The sequence below is a fragment of the Hordeum vulgare genome, chromosome 6H (genome assembly GCF_904849725.1).
Source record: "Hordeum vulgare subsp. vulgare chromosome 6H, MorexV3_pseudomolecules_assembly, whole genome shotgun sequence".
Classification (NCBI taxonomy): domain Eukaryota; kingdom Viridiplantae; phylum Streptophyta; class Magnoliopsida; order Poales; family Poaceae; genus Hordeum; species Hordeum vulgare.
This window is the reverse complement of record NC_058523.1, coordinates 554,092,441-554,108,414: the sequence shown is the minus strand read 5'-3', so window position 1 is coordinate 554,108,414 and position 15,974 is coordinate 554,092,441. Positions and strand designations below refer to the sequence as shown.

At 47.8% G+C, this 15,974-nt stretch overlaps 2 protein-coding genes across 3 annotated transcripts; one reads left to right on the top strand and one right to left on the bottom strand.

Moving 5' to 3' along the window:
• Window positions 1–2,330: 2,330 nt before the first annotated feature.
• LOC123405978 (probable voltage-gated potassium channel subunit beta) lies at window positions 2,331–7,687 on the top strand. The gene is made up of 4 exons (XM_045099486.1): window positions 2,331–3,018; window positions 6,671–6,814; window positions 7,056–7,220; window positions 7,315–7,687. Exons 1-4 carry the CDS (start codon window positions 2,455–2,457, stop codon window positions 7,426–7,428), a joined length of 987 nt encoding a protein of 328 aa, XP_044955421.1. The 5' UTR covers window positions 2,331–2,454; the 3' UTR covers window positions 7,429–7,687.
• A 529-nt stretch (window positions 7,688–8,216) lies between these two features.
• Window positions 8,217–10,600, bottom strand: LOC123405979 (auxin-responsive protein IAA10-like). 2 transcript variants are annotated; one of them, XM_045099487.1, is made up of 5 exons: window positions 10,162–10,600; window positions 9,409–9,710; window positions 9,028–9,130; window positions 8,874–8,935; window positions 8,217–8,618 (listed from the first exon to the last, which is right to left on the bottom strand). In XM_045099487.1, exons 1-5 carry the CDS (start codon window positions 10,470–10,472, stop codon window positions 8,563–8,565), a joined length of 834 nt encoding a protein of 277 aa, XP_044955422.1. In that variant the 5' UTR covers window positions 10,473–10,600; the 3' UTR covers window positions 8,217–8,562. The 2 variants fall into 2 exon arrangements, with proteins under 2 accessions (XP_044955422.1, XP_044955423.1); XM_045099488.1 differs by having other exon boundaries at window positions 9,409–9,707.
• Window positions 10,601–15,974: the final 5,374 nt, after the last annotated feature.

The following is a 15,974-nucleotide window of genomic DNA, read 5'->3' as shown; positions in this document are numbered from 1 at the left end:
GCTCGCTCTCGGGTGAGGTCGCACGGGTGTGTGTGGCGTGGCGGCCCGAAACTGGAGAAGGGGACGACGATGAGAATGTGTGAGCGAAAATTGATCAGATTTCTGTTGCGAGCCTGGCCCGAGAGTGGAGGCCCAACTCGACCCGTAGGAATAAATGGGACGAGTTCATGCCATGCTTTAATCCAATTCTTCTTCTTCTTTTGAGAATTCCAAAATTTCTTATTTAAAGCCATTTCTTTAAAACAAATTTGGACCTTTTTGGCAGAAAAAAATGAAATGGAACACCCGATTCCATAATCACACCGGCACAACAGGCATGCTGGCCATGCGAACCATTACATCATTTGGTAGTCCATCAAGCCATAGCTGCTTAAGGGCAACTCCAACGCACCAACTCAAACGGACAATAAATCTATACACATGGTTGCTAAGTTGACAACTAAGTTAAATAAATATGGCTACTAAGTGTCTCATAATCTAGCAACTAAATAATAGTAATCTGGCAACTATCGACGGAAAAAAAAAGTTATCGAAACATGTTGACATGGGATCTAGTTTTGAAGATCTCGTTACGAGAAAGCTAACGGTGAAAGCGGATTGTCAATTGAATTTATAGTTTAAGAGATAAAACTTTTTAAAATTTAACATTAAAAGGATCTTTTGTTGATGTCATTTTTTTAAGGGAGATTCTATTTAGAAGCGCCGCATGATGGACATTCCGTGCAGCGGCTTGCATCCTTTCTTCTCATGCATGCATTCATGCAATGATGTCATGAAAATCTTTTTAAATGATCGGAATTCAAAAACTTTTATCTCTTATACCGTTAATTCGATCGATGATTCGTTTTCGCCGTTGACTTTGTTTCGATAAAAGCTTCAAAACTAGATCCCATGTCGATAACTTTTTTTTTTGCTCGTACTTACCACATTTGCTGTACTTACTTGTCATATTAGTAAGTACTTACTTGTCTGATAAAAAATAACTTAATCGCCAAATTTTTTGGAAACTGCGTATAAATATGACATCTAAACATAATAAAAATGGCAAGCACAAACAAATTTTTTTAAGCGATTACGCGTAAAAATACGACAACTCAACATATTTAAAATCGATGACCAGAAAAAATCTTTTTTAATCATCGTTTATAAATATGATAACTCGACATAGTTAAACTAACAAACACATAAAATAGTTTTTTTTTACAAAGTTGTATGTAAATATGACAAGTTTGCATATTTAAATTGACAAACACAACCTATGACAATGCTTTTATATCATGTATAATGAAAACTGTTACATGGTTTTCTACGAAAAAACATTAAAAGTGTGAATTAAGTTATTTTTTCAGGCAAGTAAGTGGTTAATAATATGACAAGTGGGGTCAAAAAATGCAGCAAGTATGGATGAAAAAAAATAGTTGACGGAACATGTCGACATGAGATATAGTTTCGAAGAACTCGTCGAGAGAAAGTTAATGATGAAAACAGATCATCGATTGAATTAACAATTTTGTAGATAAAACTTTTTAAAATTCAAAATTAAAAGGAATCTTGTTGACATCATTGTATGCATGTAGCAGTTTTAAACGAATATCTAACCTAAACTAACCTTTTTGTTTGAATGTTTTTGGGTTAGTTGAGTCTAAACTAACCCAAACTAACTTTGATCCAAACAGGATCAACATGTTGGTAAAGAAAAGGGTGAGCACATCGGATCCTCGTCTGACGAGGAGAACGCACATGTGCGTGTGGTATATAGATCGGATCGTTTGGCCGTGCTCTCACGGCAGCATCGTCGGGTGCGCCGCCCGCCCACGTTGCGTCCCACATCTCTTTCCTTTTCCTTTTGGAAAGGATCGCTCGCTCGGACCAGGACGTTTTTGTCTCTGTCTCGCCAGGCATTTCAGTTTACTCGTCGGCGTCTGTCTCTCTCTGTTTCTTCCGCCCGGATCTCGCCGGCCGGAAGGCGCCCGGGCCCACGCGTCAGCCTGAGGCCCGCCGAGCGTGGTGGGCTGCTGCTTTTTTTTCCGGCCAGTACCCCGTAGATTGAGCACCTGATTCCCAAAAACTCGAGGGATTTGGATTCGCTTTCGCCTTTTTCCTCTCCTTCTCTTCTGTGCGTCCCTCCCCGTGGCCCCCATCTGTCAGACGCCGGATCCATTCCCGCCGGCGAAACCGCTGGAACGGATGCTCTCCTTGTCCCCACACGCCGCCTTCGACCGCTCACCCACTGACCCCGCGGGCCCCACGACAGCCCGGTCCACCTGTCCGGCCCCCGGCCCGCCACATGCGCCAGCCTACACACAACCGGAGTTGAGAAATATACCCACATCCACATCCCCCCTCCACCTTCTTCCCCAAACGCCCACTTACAGCCTGCGCTACCGCACACAGATCTAAACCCACCCCCACGCCCACCGGCGGCGAGCGGCGGCGGCGAGGCAGCCAGCGAAGATGCAGTACAACAACCTGGGCCGGTCGGGGCTGCGGGTGAGCCAGCTGTCCTACGGGGCGTGGGTGACCTTCGGCAACCAGCTGGACGTCAAGGAGGCCAAGTCCCTCCTCCAGGCCTGCCGCGACGCCGGGGTCAACTTCTTCGACAACGCCGAGGTCTACGCCAACGGCCGCGCCGAGGAGATCATGGGCCAGGCGATCCGGGACCTCGGCTGGCGCCGCGCCGACGTCGTCATCTCCACCAAGCTCTTCTGGGGCGGCCAGGGGCCCAACGACAAGGGCCTCTCCCGCAAGCACATCGTCGAGGGCCTCAAGGCCTCCCTCAAGCGGCTCGACATGGAGTACGTCGACGTGGTGTACGCGCACCGCCCCGACGCCACCACGCCCATCGAGGAGACGGTCAGGGCCATGAACTGGGTCATCGATCAGGGCTGGGCCTTCTACTGGGGCACGTCCGAGTGGAGCGCGCAGCAGATCACCGAGGCGTGGGGCGTCGCCAACCGGCTTGACCTCGTCGGGCCCATCGTCGAGCAGCCCGAGTACAACCTCTTCTCCCGCCACAAGGTACCACCACCACCGCTGCTGCTGCCTCGTCTAGTTCAGCCAATTCTTCTGCATTCTGCTGCTGCTGCTGCTGCTGCTAATCTCGATTTGGTGTTTAATTAATCCATACATGAGTGGTGCTGTACTAGCGCTTGCTGGGGTATCGGCAATGACGCGCTGGATGTGTTGCTAATCTCGATTTGACGTTTAATTAGTCCGTCAGTGGTACCTGTGCTTAATTCTTCTGCATTACGCTGCTGCTGCTAATCTCGAGTTCGTCTCTAATTAGCCCATCCATTAGCGGCACTGGTACTGCACTACTAGTATTGGAGTATTAGCAATGGTCCGCTGGATGTGTTGCTAATCTCGATTTGATGTTTGATTAGTTAATCAGTACTAGTACTGTATTACCAATGATACTATCTTGGGAGGATGTGTGGATCGATGTGTACTTGCTGGATCTTTGACTCGGCTGTGCCAGTCCTCTTTGTTGTTTTCAAGTCCCAAAATGTGCCTTGGTTGAAATTTCTAGGGAATAATTTGATTACTGTAGGAGTACAACTGTTTCTGCTGTAGATCATGCCTCATATTGGAGTGGATTCCGAGTGGATATTTGCCTTTACTGTAGGAGTTTAATGTACCGAGAAAATTTTCTCTTGCATTCTGTAGACAGCAAGTATCCTCATGATGTTTTCAATTCCCAATATGTGCCTTTGTTGAAATTCGTAAGGGGTAATTTGATTTAATGTGGTAATACAACTGTTGCAGCTGTAGATTAACAAATCTACTTAATTATGTTCTGATTGTACGTACTGATCTTAAATTAATCAGTGGGTAGTACTTAACTGGCAACGATGAATTGGATTGGTTGGGTATATGGATCCATGTGTACTTGCTGGATCTTTGACTCACCGGTGCCAGTCCTTTCTGATGTTTTCAAGTCCCAGAATGTGCCTTCGTTGAAATTCGTAGGGGATAATCTGATTTATTGTAGAACTAGTACTACAGCTGTTGCTGCTGTAGCCCATGCCTCATGTTGGAGTGTGTATTCTAATGGATATTTGTCTTCTACAGCATGCATTTAATTGACTCTCTGATGGAGTACTACAATTGATGGTTGGAGAGGAATTTCCTCTTTGATTTTGTAGACAGCAAGTACCATTCCCCAATAAAAATCTACTATTACCTAGGAATACATGGAAAATTGGCTCAACCCCAATTGTGCATTTTTTTTAACTCAAGAGGCCGCTAGTTTATTTGTTTCAGTGATGGGGACAGCCTCCCTTTTGCAACTGTAGAACATATGAGTTAGCACTTACTAGCAGTCAAGGGAGTTAGGCAGCATAAATCTCATCTTCCAATGATTTGACGGGCATTACTTTGGAGTGGATGGCTGGTAAATTAGGCAGTGATGCTGGCTGGTATTGTTCTGTATACTCCTGCATCATTAAGTTTTCCAGGCAACAACAGCACAATGCTGATAGCGAAAGGTTAGGTGTAAGTTGAGACAACTTAGGGTACACAGAAGTTGCTTACAGGGTTGTAGTTGGAACTTGGGACCATCGTTTGATATTGTGTTGTTGTCGAATAGAAAATTTGATATTGGTCCCAGACAAGCAGAAAAAAGGGCACCACATGTCCTTGTCATAGATGATCTGTGGTCATAGTTTTAAATAGGTGGCTATAGCCCCGCGATAGCCTTTTCATCAGGGTGCCATTAAAAGGTCTCATGTATAGATAGCCCGCTATAGCTGATGATTCTGTGTATTCCGGTTGGCTGATGCCTGTTTCCTGGTTAACTCAATAAGCTGCTTCCTGGTTGATCTTAAATTAGTCAATCGGTGGCCGTGAACTGGCAGACGAATTGGATTGGTTGGGCATATGGATCCATGTGTACTTGCTAGATCTTTGACTAGCCAGTGCCAGTCCTTTCTGATGTTTTCAGGTCGTCAAATGTGCCTTCGTTCAAATTTGTTGGTGATAATTTGATTTATTGTAGAAGTACAACTGCTGCTTGATAATTTGATTTATTGTAGAAGTACAACTGCTGCTGCTGTAGCCCATGCCTCACAGTGGAGTGAATTTGAATGGATATTTGTCTTCTAGCATTTAATTGACTCCGATGAAGTAGTAGTACAATTGATGGTAGGAGAGGAATTTCCTTTTGGATTCTGTAGACAGCAAGTACCATTCCCCATTAAAAATCTACTACTCCAGCATCGATTGCACACTCACACACACACACATATATATTAACTCAAGAGGCCACTGGTTCGTTGCAACTGTAAAGCATACGAAGATTAGCAGTCAAGGGAGTTAGGTAGCATAAATCTCATCTTTCTTGATTTGGCGTGCATCGCTTTGGAGTAGGGTAGCTGCTAAATCAGACCGTGATGTTGCTCGTATTGTTTTATATACTTTGCATCATCAAGTTTTCCAGGCAAACATCATCATGTTGCTGATTATAAAAGGTTAGGTATAAGTTCAGACAGCTTAGACCACACGGAAGTTGCTTATAGGGGTGTTGTTGGAACAATTGTTTGATAGTTAGTCTCAGACTCTCAGTCGAGTAGGCAATTTGATATTGGTCTTGACCAGTCAGAAAAAAAGGCACCGCTTGTCCTTGTCACTCTGATCTGCATATTCAACTGATTGATGTCTTCTTTGTGGCCAACTCGATAAGCTGGCTCAGTTAAGTAATCAAAGTTGCTTTATAAAAATCTCCAAAGCTAGTTAAAAACTTCTATTTTTTTAATTCACGTAAACATTCTTGCAAGGCTTGTTTCAGATCTCAGTTAAACAGAGTGTAGAAGCTTAGCTTAGTTAAAGTAGACCTGGAGTTTTCTATGATGGGTAGTGGAGTACGCTTATCGTTTTCCATGACTGGCTTGGTGATGATTAAAATTACAACACAGATTGTTGTTTGCATCCTTGGGGGATGAACAGCCTTTCAGTTTAGCATCTACCATCTAGCTTCCAAAAAGAAACATTCTGTGTTAGTTACATATCTTTTGCAACTATAAACAATTTGTGTTGTTATATATTTTTGGCAACTCATACTATTGGTACTTCCGATTTGTAACACTTCCCATCCTTCATTTGCATGTCCAATGAAATTAACATTACTCCTTCCAACTATAAGTATTTAGGTACAGAGGGAGTATTTGGCAAGTTCATAGGGCTGCTTATTGTCATGTGCATGCAGATTCTTTAAGCAGTATTTTGTAGAATCACTTTGTGTCGATGTATTTCGAAATACATTAAATCTATTTTCACTGGGAAAAAAAGATGCAAGGAGTCTAATGAGAATCAATGTGTACTTGAATGAATCTAAATTGCAAACCAGTAACGAATTTACCACCTGACATTTGAGAACGCTGTATTTCACTCTAGCCTATGAAATGCTCAGATTGTATTCATTCGATGCCTAGTAACCTATTAGCAGATCACTCATATGAAACATTCTGATAAGGAACTGCAATCATTGTTATGTTTACTTGTGCCTAATCGCATTTTGTTTCTTGTTTGTACTCAACTATCATTAGCATTCAACTAAGCAAGTATCGGCTCTGCTTTTGTCACCGATACGTTGTCGTCAACACAATTTGTTGATGTATGCAGGTATTTGTGTGATCGTATCGCATAAACTAATAAATGTTTTGCGTTACTGCAGGTTGAGTCTGAGTTTGTACCTCTTTACAGTACTTATGGCATTGGGTTAACTACATGGAGTCCTCTAGCTTCAGGAGTTCTCACTGGAAAATATAGCAAAGGCAATATACCTCCTGAAAGTCGGTTTGCCCTAGATAACTACAAGGTAACTATGGAAACCGTCACTGTACGACACCAACATATTCCTGCTTTTCTTCTTAACTGCATATAGCATATATGTATCCCCTCCTTCAAAATTATTTTAACTAATAACGATGGCACCCTTGGGATTCCTGTAAGCTTATGGAATCCACTCCCTAACAGACACGTCCGTGCAGAATCAGTTTTCCTAACCGATGCATAATTCCAGAATGACCCTCACACGAGTGTTCTGCTTCTCTTTCCAGAACCTGGCAAACAGGTCTCTGGTTGACGACACGCTTAGGAAAGTGAACGGGCTCAAACCGATCGCTTCCGAGCTCGGGGTCTCGATGGCCCAGCTGGGTATCGCGTGGTGCGCGTCTAACCCCAACGTGTCGTCCGTGATCACCGGGGCCACCAAAGAAAGCCAGGTACGCTACACCCACCTCTGTTCTAGATCAGATTAATTGTTTCTGCGTCTAACAGTATTAACATGTTGCACGGCAACCGCGTGATGAACAACAGATCGTGGAGAACATGAAGGCCCTGGAGGTCGTCCCGCTGCTGACTCCGGAGGTCCTGGAGAAGATCGAGGCGGTCATCCAGAGCAAGCCCAAGCGCCTCGAGTCGTACAGATGAAGCACTCGGTTTTATCAGCTGTGCAGCGTGTGCCCTCCACATGGTGGGATTTTTTTCCTGGCCGGTCTATCTCCCTGTATCTGGTTTTCTGAAACTATACATGGCTCCTCCTGTGTAGTCGGTGTGTTCAGCGTGTGAAACATTTTGTTGTCGAGTGGGCCTGATGAGGACGACGCCATTTGTCATTTGTCACGGACGCTTCCTGCGTGTGCTGCTGTCCCGTGTGTGTTATCATTCGTCGGCATCCTTTCGTGATTCCTCTCTGGAGCGTTGTGCCTGGACCGTTTCTCCACTGTGTCTGTCTTTTGGTTGGCTGATGGTATCCTGCCATTGTTTGTGGGAATCGAGCATGTGGTCTGGACCACGAATCCGCAGTGCGCCCCTGGCTCTCGCTCCATGGCTGAGATGCAAGATTTGGATGGCAGGCAGGCAGGCCGGTGCCGCCACCACCATGTTTTATGCTGCTTGTATGTTTGCTGCTGTCGCTGTATGTATGTATGGGTCTGTTACAAAAATCGAGCGGCAGATCAGCTGCTTTCCTGTGAATTTTCTGTGATCCAGACAGGCCCGGAGCATGCCATCTATCACGAGCTCAGGATCATGCGGTGGGCGTGTGCTATCTATCGTTCTCTCTGCCTGGCCGGCAGGGGCGGAGCAGGTGTAGCTGTTTGGTATGGTTGTGTTGGTCGGTTTGTTCACAGGCACACATTGGCAAGGCTGAGCTATCTGTCTATCTTCTGAGGTGGGCTTCTCATCTCACAACTGAACTCAACAGAACAACACACCTGTGCCACACACAAAAACATATATATGACCCCCCAAAAAAGAGCACATATGCTAGCAGTGATCAGCACTTCACCAAGTGTGGACAGAACTGGAGAGGGGGCCTGGGAAAAGAATAGATACTACAAGCTCTGAACCGAGTCACCACCACTAGATAGATAGCAGGAAGAGGGCATCCTAGCTCCTGCCATCTCAACTAGACACACAAGTAATCACAACGGCTGCGCCAGAGACAGTGGCTGGCTGCTCGGACATGGAACGTCGGTGTCGGATGCACGACGTATTTCAAGCTTTTGCCGGCGACGGTACACAGCTCTTTCGGTCGGTCGGCGGCTCTTCATCACCCTCGTCTCATGTCCTCCCTCGTGTCAAGGCTGCGGTTCTGTGACTGACTTGAAACCGTGGCCCTGCGGTGGCGAAAAACAGGGGGCATCAATGGATGTACAATCGGAATGGAATGCTACGTGTTAACTGATTGCAGCGGCGAAAGCTTTTGCGTGCTGAAAAGGCGATCATTTCTGAAGGCCTATAGGTCAAGCACCATCTGTGTGTGCGTGTTTGCGGACAGGAAAATGGTGTGATGCGCTGTTTTGATTAAGACTTGCTTCAGATGCTCGGCTATGTGTCATCGGTCATACGAAAGAGGTAAGAAAGAATCTAACCGAGACCGCTGGCGTCCGATGTCCTCATGATCCTTAGCCTCTTCACGGAGCCAACAAACATTCTGCATACGCGGACATCCGGAGAATTATTCCAAGGAACTTGTAAGTACGAAAGCCATTCCTAATAGTTGAATGCCTAGCGCAGAGGGCTTACTCCCAAGGGACGTCTCCAACAAGCATCCAGTCACCATCCCTGTCTTCATATGTCATCTGGTATTCAGAAGAGTTGTCTAACAGCTTCAAGGACTTCGTAGCATCTGGCAATTCCAAGAACAGCATGATTCAGGTTCAAATAAAGAAAGAGTGCGTCAAAAGCTTGGAAATGTATAACGTTTGCACTTAAAGTTGGAGCTATCCTCTTAACTATAGTAGGCCTAGAGATACTACACTTCACCGATGTGAGAATTGTAGCACCATGAATCCTAATGCGGTAGCGTTGAATTGACAACTCAACATAAACGCAACTACGAACCATCTTACTATATGTGCAATTACGAACTGCGCAAGGTAGGCAGAAGTTACAATTGAGGCTTACTAGAAGCGCAAAGGCCGGCGGACGGCTTGGTGAACATGATCTCAAGGGCCAAGGCAAGGGTCTTGTACGAGCGGTGGGCGTTGAGGTCCACCTTCCTCCCAATGACCTCCCCATCCATGTTCACCTTCACCCACCCTGGCACCCGGCCCTTCTTCTCGGTCTCCTCCTTGTCTTTCTGCGAGCCGGAGTCATCGGCGGCGGCCTTCTTGGTTTCGGCCTCCGAGGCATTGTCTTTGGCCTGGCCGAACAGGCTGTTCATCCTGAATGTTCTTATTGGTGGCCATCCCACCACTCCAAAGCTACTGCCAAAGGGGGAAAAAATGTAGTTCTGATTAGTCGAGGTGAAGCAGCTGGTGTGGGTAGCTCAACAGCAAATCGGGTAACGCTGACTGACATCATGTTTCCTTTCGGTACCGTGCACAAATCTCGAACGGCGGTCGGACAGATGTGTTTTTTTTTTTGCCGCATCGGAACGGCAAAACAACCACCGGATAATATCGGTTCGTTTCTGTCTGCACCATTTTGGGTAAAACTAGGCGGTACAGGCGTGCAGTTCATACTTCAGAATTTCATTCACGCAGTCAAAATCTTGCAGGTTCAGGTACGGCGGGGTTTGCAGGGAGGCGATAGAAGCCAGGGATTTGAGGGGCGCGGCGAGGCAGCAAAAAAAGTGGGAGCTTTGGCCGGGAGAAATCACAAATTTCTACTCTTTTGTTTGTTACCAAAGAGGCAGAGAGAAGAGCGAGAAGGAACCTCTGTGGGTGGCCGGAGGCGAGCGTCCCCGGGGAGGCGGCGGGCGCGGGGCCGTCCTCCGGCTTGGCCGCGGCGGGGGAGGAGGAGGACACGGAGGAGTCCGGGGACAGCGCGGCCGCCGGGTGCAGGTCCCTGGCCGTCAGGATACGGCACGGCGACGGCGCCACCGGCAGCTGCAGCAGCTTCTTGGACCCGAGGCAGAGCCCCAGCTCGAGCTCCTCCTCCCCGCCGGAGTTCTCCTCCACCACCTCCTCCGCGGCCGGAGGCGGCTCGCCGGGCCCGAACGCCGCCGCCGCCGTGGGCCCTCGCATCGGCCGGTTGCTCGGCCGTGCTCGCGTCGCGTGTGTGGGCGTGAGAGGGGAGGGGAGGGGAGGCGCCTCGAGAGGGAGGAAAGGGAGGGAGGGGAGGGGAGGGGAGGCTATGATTATGCGAGCGAGCAACGACTCCGGCTGGAGCTGAGCTGAGTGAGTTGTGGGTATGCGTGTGGGTGTGGCCGTATGGTACTGGTGTGCAGGAAGCTAATACTAGCTTTCTCCTCCTGCTGCTGCTGGCTGGCTGGCTGGCTGGCTGCTGCTGCTTTACTGACATGTGGGCCATGGGGTGCCGGGGGAACTGCTATGGAGCCCCGGCTGCTTTGTCTTGTTCCATCTCTATGATGATGGAACAAATGGATTTAAGGGCCTCTTTGATTGGCATGTACTGAATCACAGGAAACATGTGGGGTGCTGCTATTCATGCATTTGATTGGGAGAGACGGAACATGAGGGGCTGCCGAGCCGTTTTCCTTTTACAAAACTGTCTGAGAAAATGTTGGATGATCAACGCCATACACCTTGCTCATCAAACGGATAAAAATCATGACCCAACACATCAACGCAAACAAAAAAGTGTCTGTTTTTCGTTCGTTCGTGACCTTATTTCGACTTAAATTTGGATCGGGTTTGCGTCGGCATGGACATGACGGGGCACGTGCAACGCCCGTCCTTACCCCCCCCCCCCCTCCCCTACCTCACCCGTCGGTGGCACATCGGCCATTCTCCCCCTCCCCCTTCACACCAAACACCTTCTAGCTACAACGCCCTTGCCGTTGTCGTCCACTTCTGGCTACTTGAACGTTGCCGAGGCCGCTGATCCTAAAGTGGACTTTGATGCAATGGAGACAACCAAATAACATGTATATGTTGGTTTGCTGCTTGTTTTTGCTAAACCCGTCTCTAGTGGGATGCAGTTGTAATGCATGCACTATTCACTCAAGGCAACCAAACGCACCCTAAGATCCATCCCGTACTTCAACGAGAGGCAATAAGATACTACTCCCTCCGTTCCTAAATATAAGTCTTTCGAGAGGTTCCATTAGAGAACTACATACGGATGTATATAGACATATTTTAAAGTGTAGATTCATTCATTTTGCTTCGTATGTAGTCCCCTAGTGAAATCTCTTAAAAGACTTATATTAGGAACGGAGGGAGTACATATATGTACAATAGCGATATCATATTAAAATATATTCACGCGTGTTCAAAGCGCACAAAAACACTTGTTGTTCTCTTTAACAAATTTTGGGTGCATTGCATTTGTGTGGACAAATCTCGACGTCAAAGGGTGGTCATGTCGGGCCGTGCCGGTGGGTGCCTTTGTGAATTTTCGGGTAGAGGCTTGAGCAGGTTGCTGTGTATGAACTTGGACGCATGCACTTTATTCGTAGACATTATTTTAAACATTGTACATAAGCAATTGCTTATATACACGCACATACAAACACACACACACACACATTATATCTCCATAAGTATCTTTGAGAAATTAAAATGATATATCATCTTAAGATTTTACGAAGTTATGTAGGTGCCTCGTCGTTGATGATAACGTCTCCTTTTACTAAAAACGTATTGCCGAAAATGCTAAATTAAATTTAGAAATAATAAAACGTCAAGACTTGAATTCTAATGATTGGATATATTACTGTGCTTCTAACCATCCAATCATATATTGTTCGTAGACCCTTATTTGTTGGGCAGAGTGTGCAGCACGATGGCAGGCGCACGTAGCATTTTTTTCTCTTTTGATGTTTACCCGAAGGATGATGGATGGATGGAGCGGCCTGTTGGTGGGTTTTGTTTGCTTTTCTTGGGCGTACGAGATTGAAGGGACAGTGAAAAGTGAGAAAGATAAAAAGAGAGAGACCCGCCCGAGCCCGACGCAGGAATGGATGGACAAAAAGGCACCGCCCGTCCCTCTCTCCCTATCCTCTTTCCTCTACAGGAGTACTACTACTAGTACAGTACGTGGTAGGAGAATGTTTTCCCCTCCCTGCCCGAGCGATTATTTTGCCGGAAGAAAAACGATTAATCGTGTGTGTGTGAGATTGAGAACCAATTTTTTTTGACACTTTAGTTGGTATCCGTTTGACTTGTCATATTTTATTGCCCCTGTGATCCAATTGTCATAGAGTTTAAAAAAAAATTATCGAAGTTTGGCGTTCTATTTTTCAGCTACATTTCATGGCTTGTCACATTTTGATTCGATGAAATTAGTCTCCAACTAAACATATCCGGAGTAATTCCGTATGGGAAAAACAGCAAAGTGAGACCCTCCGTTGTTTTTGTAAGGCGTGTCCGGGCTCGGGGCGGCAGCATTCTTCTTTTGTCGTTGGCCGTGGTCGACGCCCGGTTGGGAGGAGGAGGACGGAGTGGTGTGCGGTGCGGTGCAGCTGGTGGAGTGGTCCTGACTATAAGGGGAGAGGCATACATAAATAATGCTTTGGTTGGGTTGGGTTTGGCTAAACTCTCCCAAACATACCAGAAAATCATGCACGTCTGCTGCCGGGCATGAGTGACAATCGACTGCCCAGCTCGTTAAATCCTCGCGCTGGTTGTGGTACGCCAGGAGTAGGTTTACGATGAGATGACTAGTGTAGTACCAGCGACAAGTGCGAAATGTGTGGCGCGTTTTGTTGGCTGCGTGGCGGCGACGGGCCGACAAGGCCCCGCAACCGCTCGTTTTCAGCCGGCCCCGTGCCATTCCCCCCGCCGACACCACTCCCCATCGCCGGCCCCGCCACCATCATCACCACCACCACCACCACCACCACTAATAATAATCAATCAATGCACACGGTCTCTCTCTCTCAGGCTTCCCTCACACGCACACCTCTCTCAATCTCAATCCCTCTCGCACGAGAGAAAACCAATAAACATTTCAGCAGCTGCACGAACCAACGGCTTCTCCCGCCGAGTCGTGTTCATGCAATGCAAGCAAGAAGAAGAAGACGATCCATGACATCCATCGCCAGGAGTCATTCAGGAGTCAGTCAGGCGCACGTGCTGTGTACAGGAGTGCTGTGTACAGGAGTCAGTCAGGCGCACGTGCCGCGAGGAGAGCACGAAACGGGGGTGCGAGGCGGCCGGGATGATTCGCCACGAGTTAATTACATCTCTGGTAAAAATAACATACAGCGAACTAAAAAACCCAGAAAAATGATACAGTACCTTATCTAACTGCATATATTCATACAGTACCTTATCTAACTATATAGGGTCCCTCTACCCTATATAGGACCCACTTATCAGTAATACAGAAAAATTAAAGCAACGAAAAATAGCACGCTAGCGCTCACCTCCAACAGTATTTTTTTTTGCTCCAACAACTATAAATTTAGCAAACATCTCAATGACACGTGTAGACATGTGCCAGGCCCAGCGCAACAGGAAGCTAGGGGGCGTGGGGTCCATTTGTCAATGAAACAAATGGATGTAGGCGACCGCAAAAACTGGACTGCTACAAATTATAGCAATTGCCTCTCCACTTTCCAAATATATCAAGAGTGTGTGCAAATATAACAAGCTTTGTAGAACAATTTGTGGGGGGACCACTTATACGAAGGTTGTTGGAGCAACATTTTTGGGTCAAATTGCTATATTCCCAGTTTTTAGCAATCCTAGCCAAATATACAAAGGCTGTTGGAGATGCTCTAAGGTGTTGAGTTTAGCCAGGTATGCCAGCCTTTCAATAGGGGATTCTGGTGAGGCCATGCGTCCGTGCGCGTCAATACGTGGCGTCACAGTTGATTCCTCGGCCGACGAGCCAACTTAGTGGCGGCATACGGACGGACGGGTCTTGCACGAGCGTGGTAGATATCCTTTCCATTCCGTATAGTAAACACTGTCCCAGCATTGAACATGCATAGAAACCGACAACGCGACGCGGTGGGTGCGTCGGAGTTGGTTCCTCGGCCGACGAGCCAACTTAGTGGCGGCATACGGACGGACGGGTCTTGCACGAGCGTGGTAGATATCCTTTCCATTCCGTATAGTAAACACTGCCCCATCATTGAACATGCATAGAAACCGACAACGCGACGCGGGGGGTGCGTCGGAGTTGGTTCCTCGGCCGACGAGCCAACTTAGTGGCGGCATACGGACGGACGGGTCTTGCACGAGCGTGGTAGATATCCTTTCCATTCCGTATAGTAAACACTGCCCCATCATTGAACATGCATAGAAACCGACAACGCGACGCGGTGGGTGCGTCGGAGTTGGTTCCTCGGCCGACGAGCCAACTTAGTGGCGGCATACGGACGGACGGGTCTTGCACGAGCGTGGTAGATATCATTTCCATTCCGTATAGTAAACACTGCCCCAGCATTGAACATGCATAGAAACCGACAACGCGACGCGGGGGGTGCGTCGGAGTTGGTTCCTCGGTCGACGAGCCAACTTAGTGGCGGCATACGGACGGACGGCTATTGAACGAGCGTGGTAGATATCCTTCCCATTCCGTGTAGTAAACACTACCCCAGCATTGAACAGGCGTAGAAACCGACAACGCGACGCGGGCGGTGCGTCGGAACTACGCCGCCCGCGTAGCTTCAATGCTGACGCTAGTGAAACGTCATTTCGGCCCCCTCAAACGTCTGCGGACGTGTCCGGTCACTCTCACCCAGTGACCGGACGTGTCCGTTTTGAGCCCTTAGTTTTTCATCTATGCAGACACACCTTTCATATTTTTCCTCTATGTCTGGTCACTTGCACGTGATTGGTGGAGAAGAAGAGAGAGAAAGAAAAGAATGAATAAAGAAAGAGAAAAGGTGGTCCGGGTGGGGTCGCGCCCTACGCGACGGACTGACCGAGCGTGCGCGGGCACGTCCACGGGCCCTCATATCATCCCCATATTTGAGATAGATATGAGGGGTGCTGGTCAGTACGGGCATTTGAGATGGGTATGAGGGGTCCGGCTGGATCGATTTTTGTGACGATCCAGTGACGGGGCGGGCTACCCGGGTGTTTGAGGCGGGCTTGAGGGGTCCGGCTATAAATGCTCTAAAAGTCTATGGACACACCTAGTCAGTAATCGGGTATGTCCCCTATTTGTTCGTCCGCGCAGCCACATTTATCATTTTCTTTCACATATGCCCGGTCACTTGCACGTGATTGGTGAAGAGGAAGAGAGAGAAAGAAAATAATGGATAAACAAAGAGAAGAGGTGGTCCAAGGTGGGGTCGCGTCCTACGTGACAGACTGACCGGGCGTGCCCGGACGCCTCCGCGAGCACTCATATCATCCTCATATTTGAGATGGATATGAGGGGTGTCGGTCAGTCCGGGCGTTTGAGATGGGTATGAGGGGTCCGGCTGGATCGATCTTTTGTGACCGGTGAGTGACCGGCCGGGCTGCCCGGGTGTTTGAGGCGGGTTTGAGGGGTCCAGCTGTAGATGCTCTAAAAGCCCGTGGACGTGCACGGTCAGTAATCAGGCATGTCTCCTATTTGTCCGTCTGCGCAGCCACGCTTCTCATTTTCTTTCTCATATGTTC

Coding starts and splice junctions, on each gene's coding strand:
- LOC123405978 (XM_045099486.1), top strand. CDS start 2,455: ATGCAGTACAACAACCTGGGCCGGTCGGGGCTGCGGGTGAGCCAGCTG. Junction 6,815..7,055: donor TTGCCCTAGATAACTACAAG/GTAACTATGGAA, acceptor TTCTCTTTCCAG/AACCTGGCAAACAGGTCTCT. Junction 7,221..7,314: donor GGGCCACCAAAGAAAGCCAG/GTACGCTACACC, acceptor GATGAACAACAG/ATCGTGGAGAACATGAAGGC.
- LOC123405979 (XM_045099487.1), bottom strand. CDS start 10,472: ATGCGAGGGCCCACGGCGGCGGCGGCGTTCGGGCCCGGCGAGCCGCCT. Junction 9,711..10,161: donor GCCTCCGGCCACCCACAGAG/GTTCCTTCTCGC, acceptor CCCCTTTGGCAG/TAGCTTTGGAGTGGTGGGAT. Junction 8,619..8,873: donor ATCGGACGCCAGCGGTCTCG/GTTAGATTCTTT, acceptor TCGCCACCGCAG/GGCCACGGTTTCAAGTCAGT.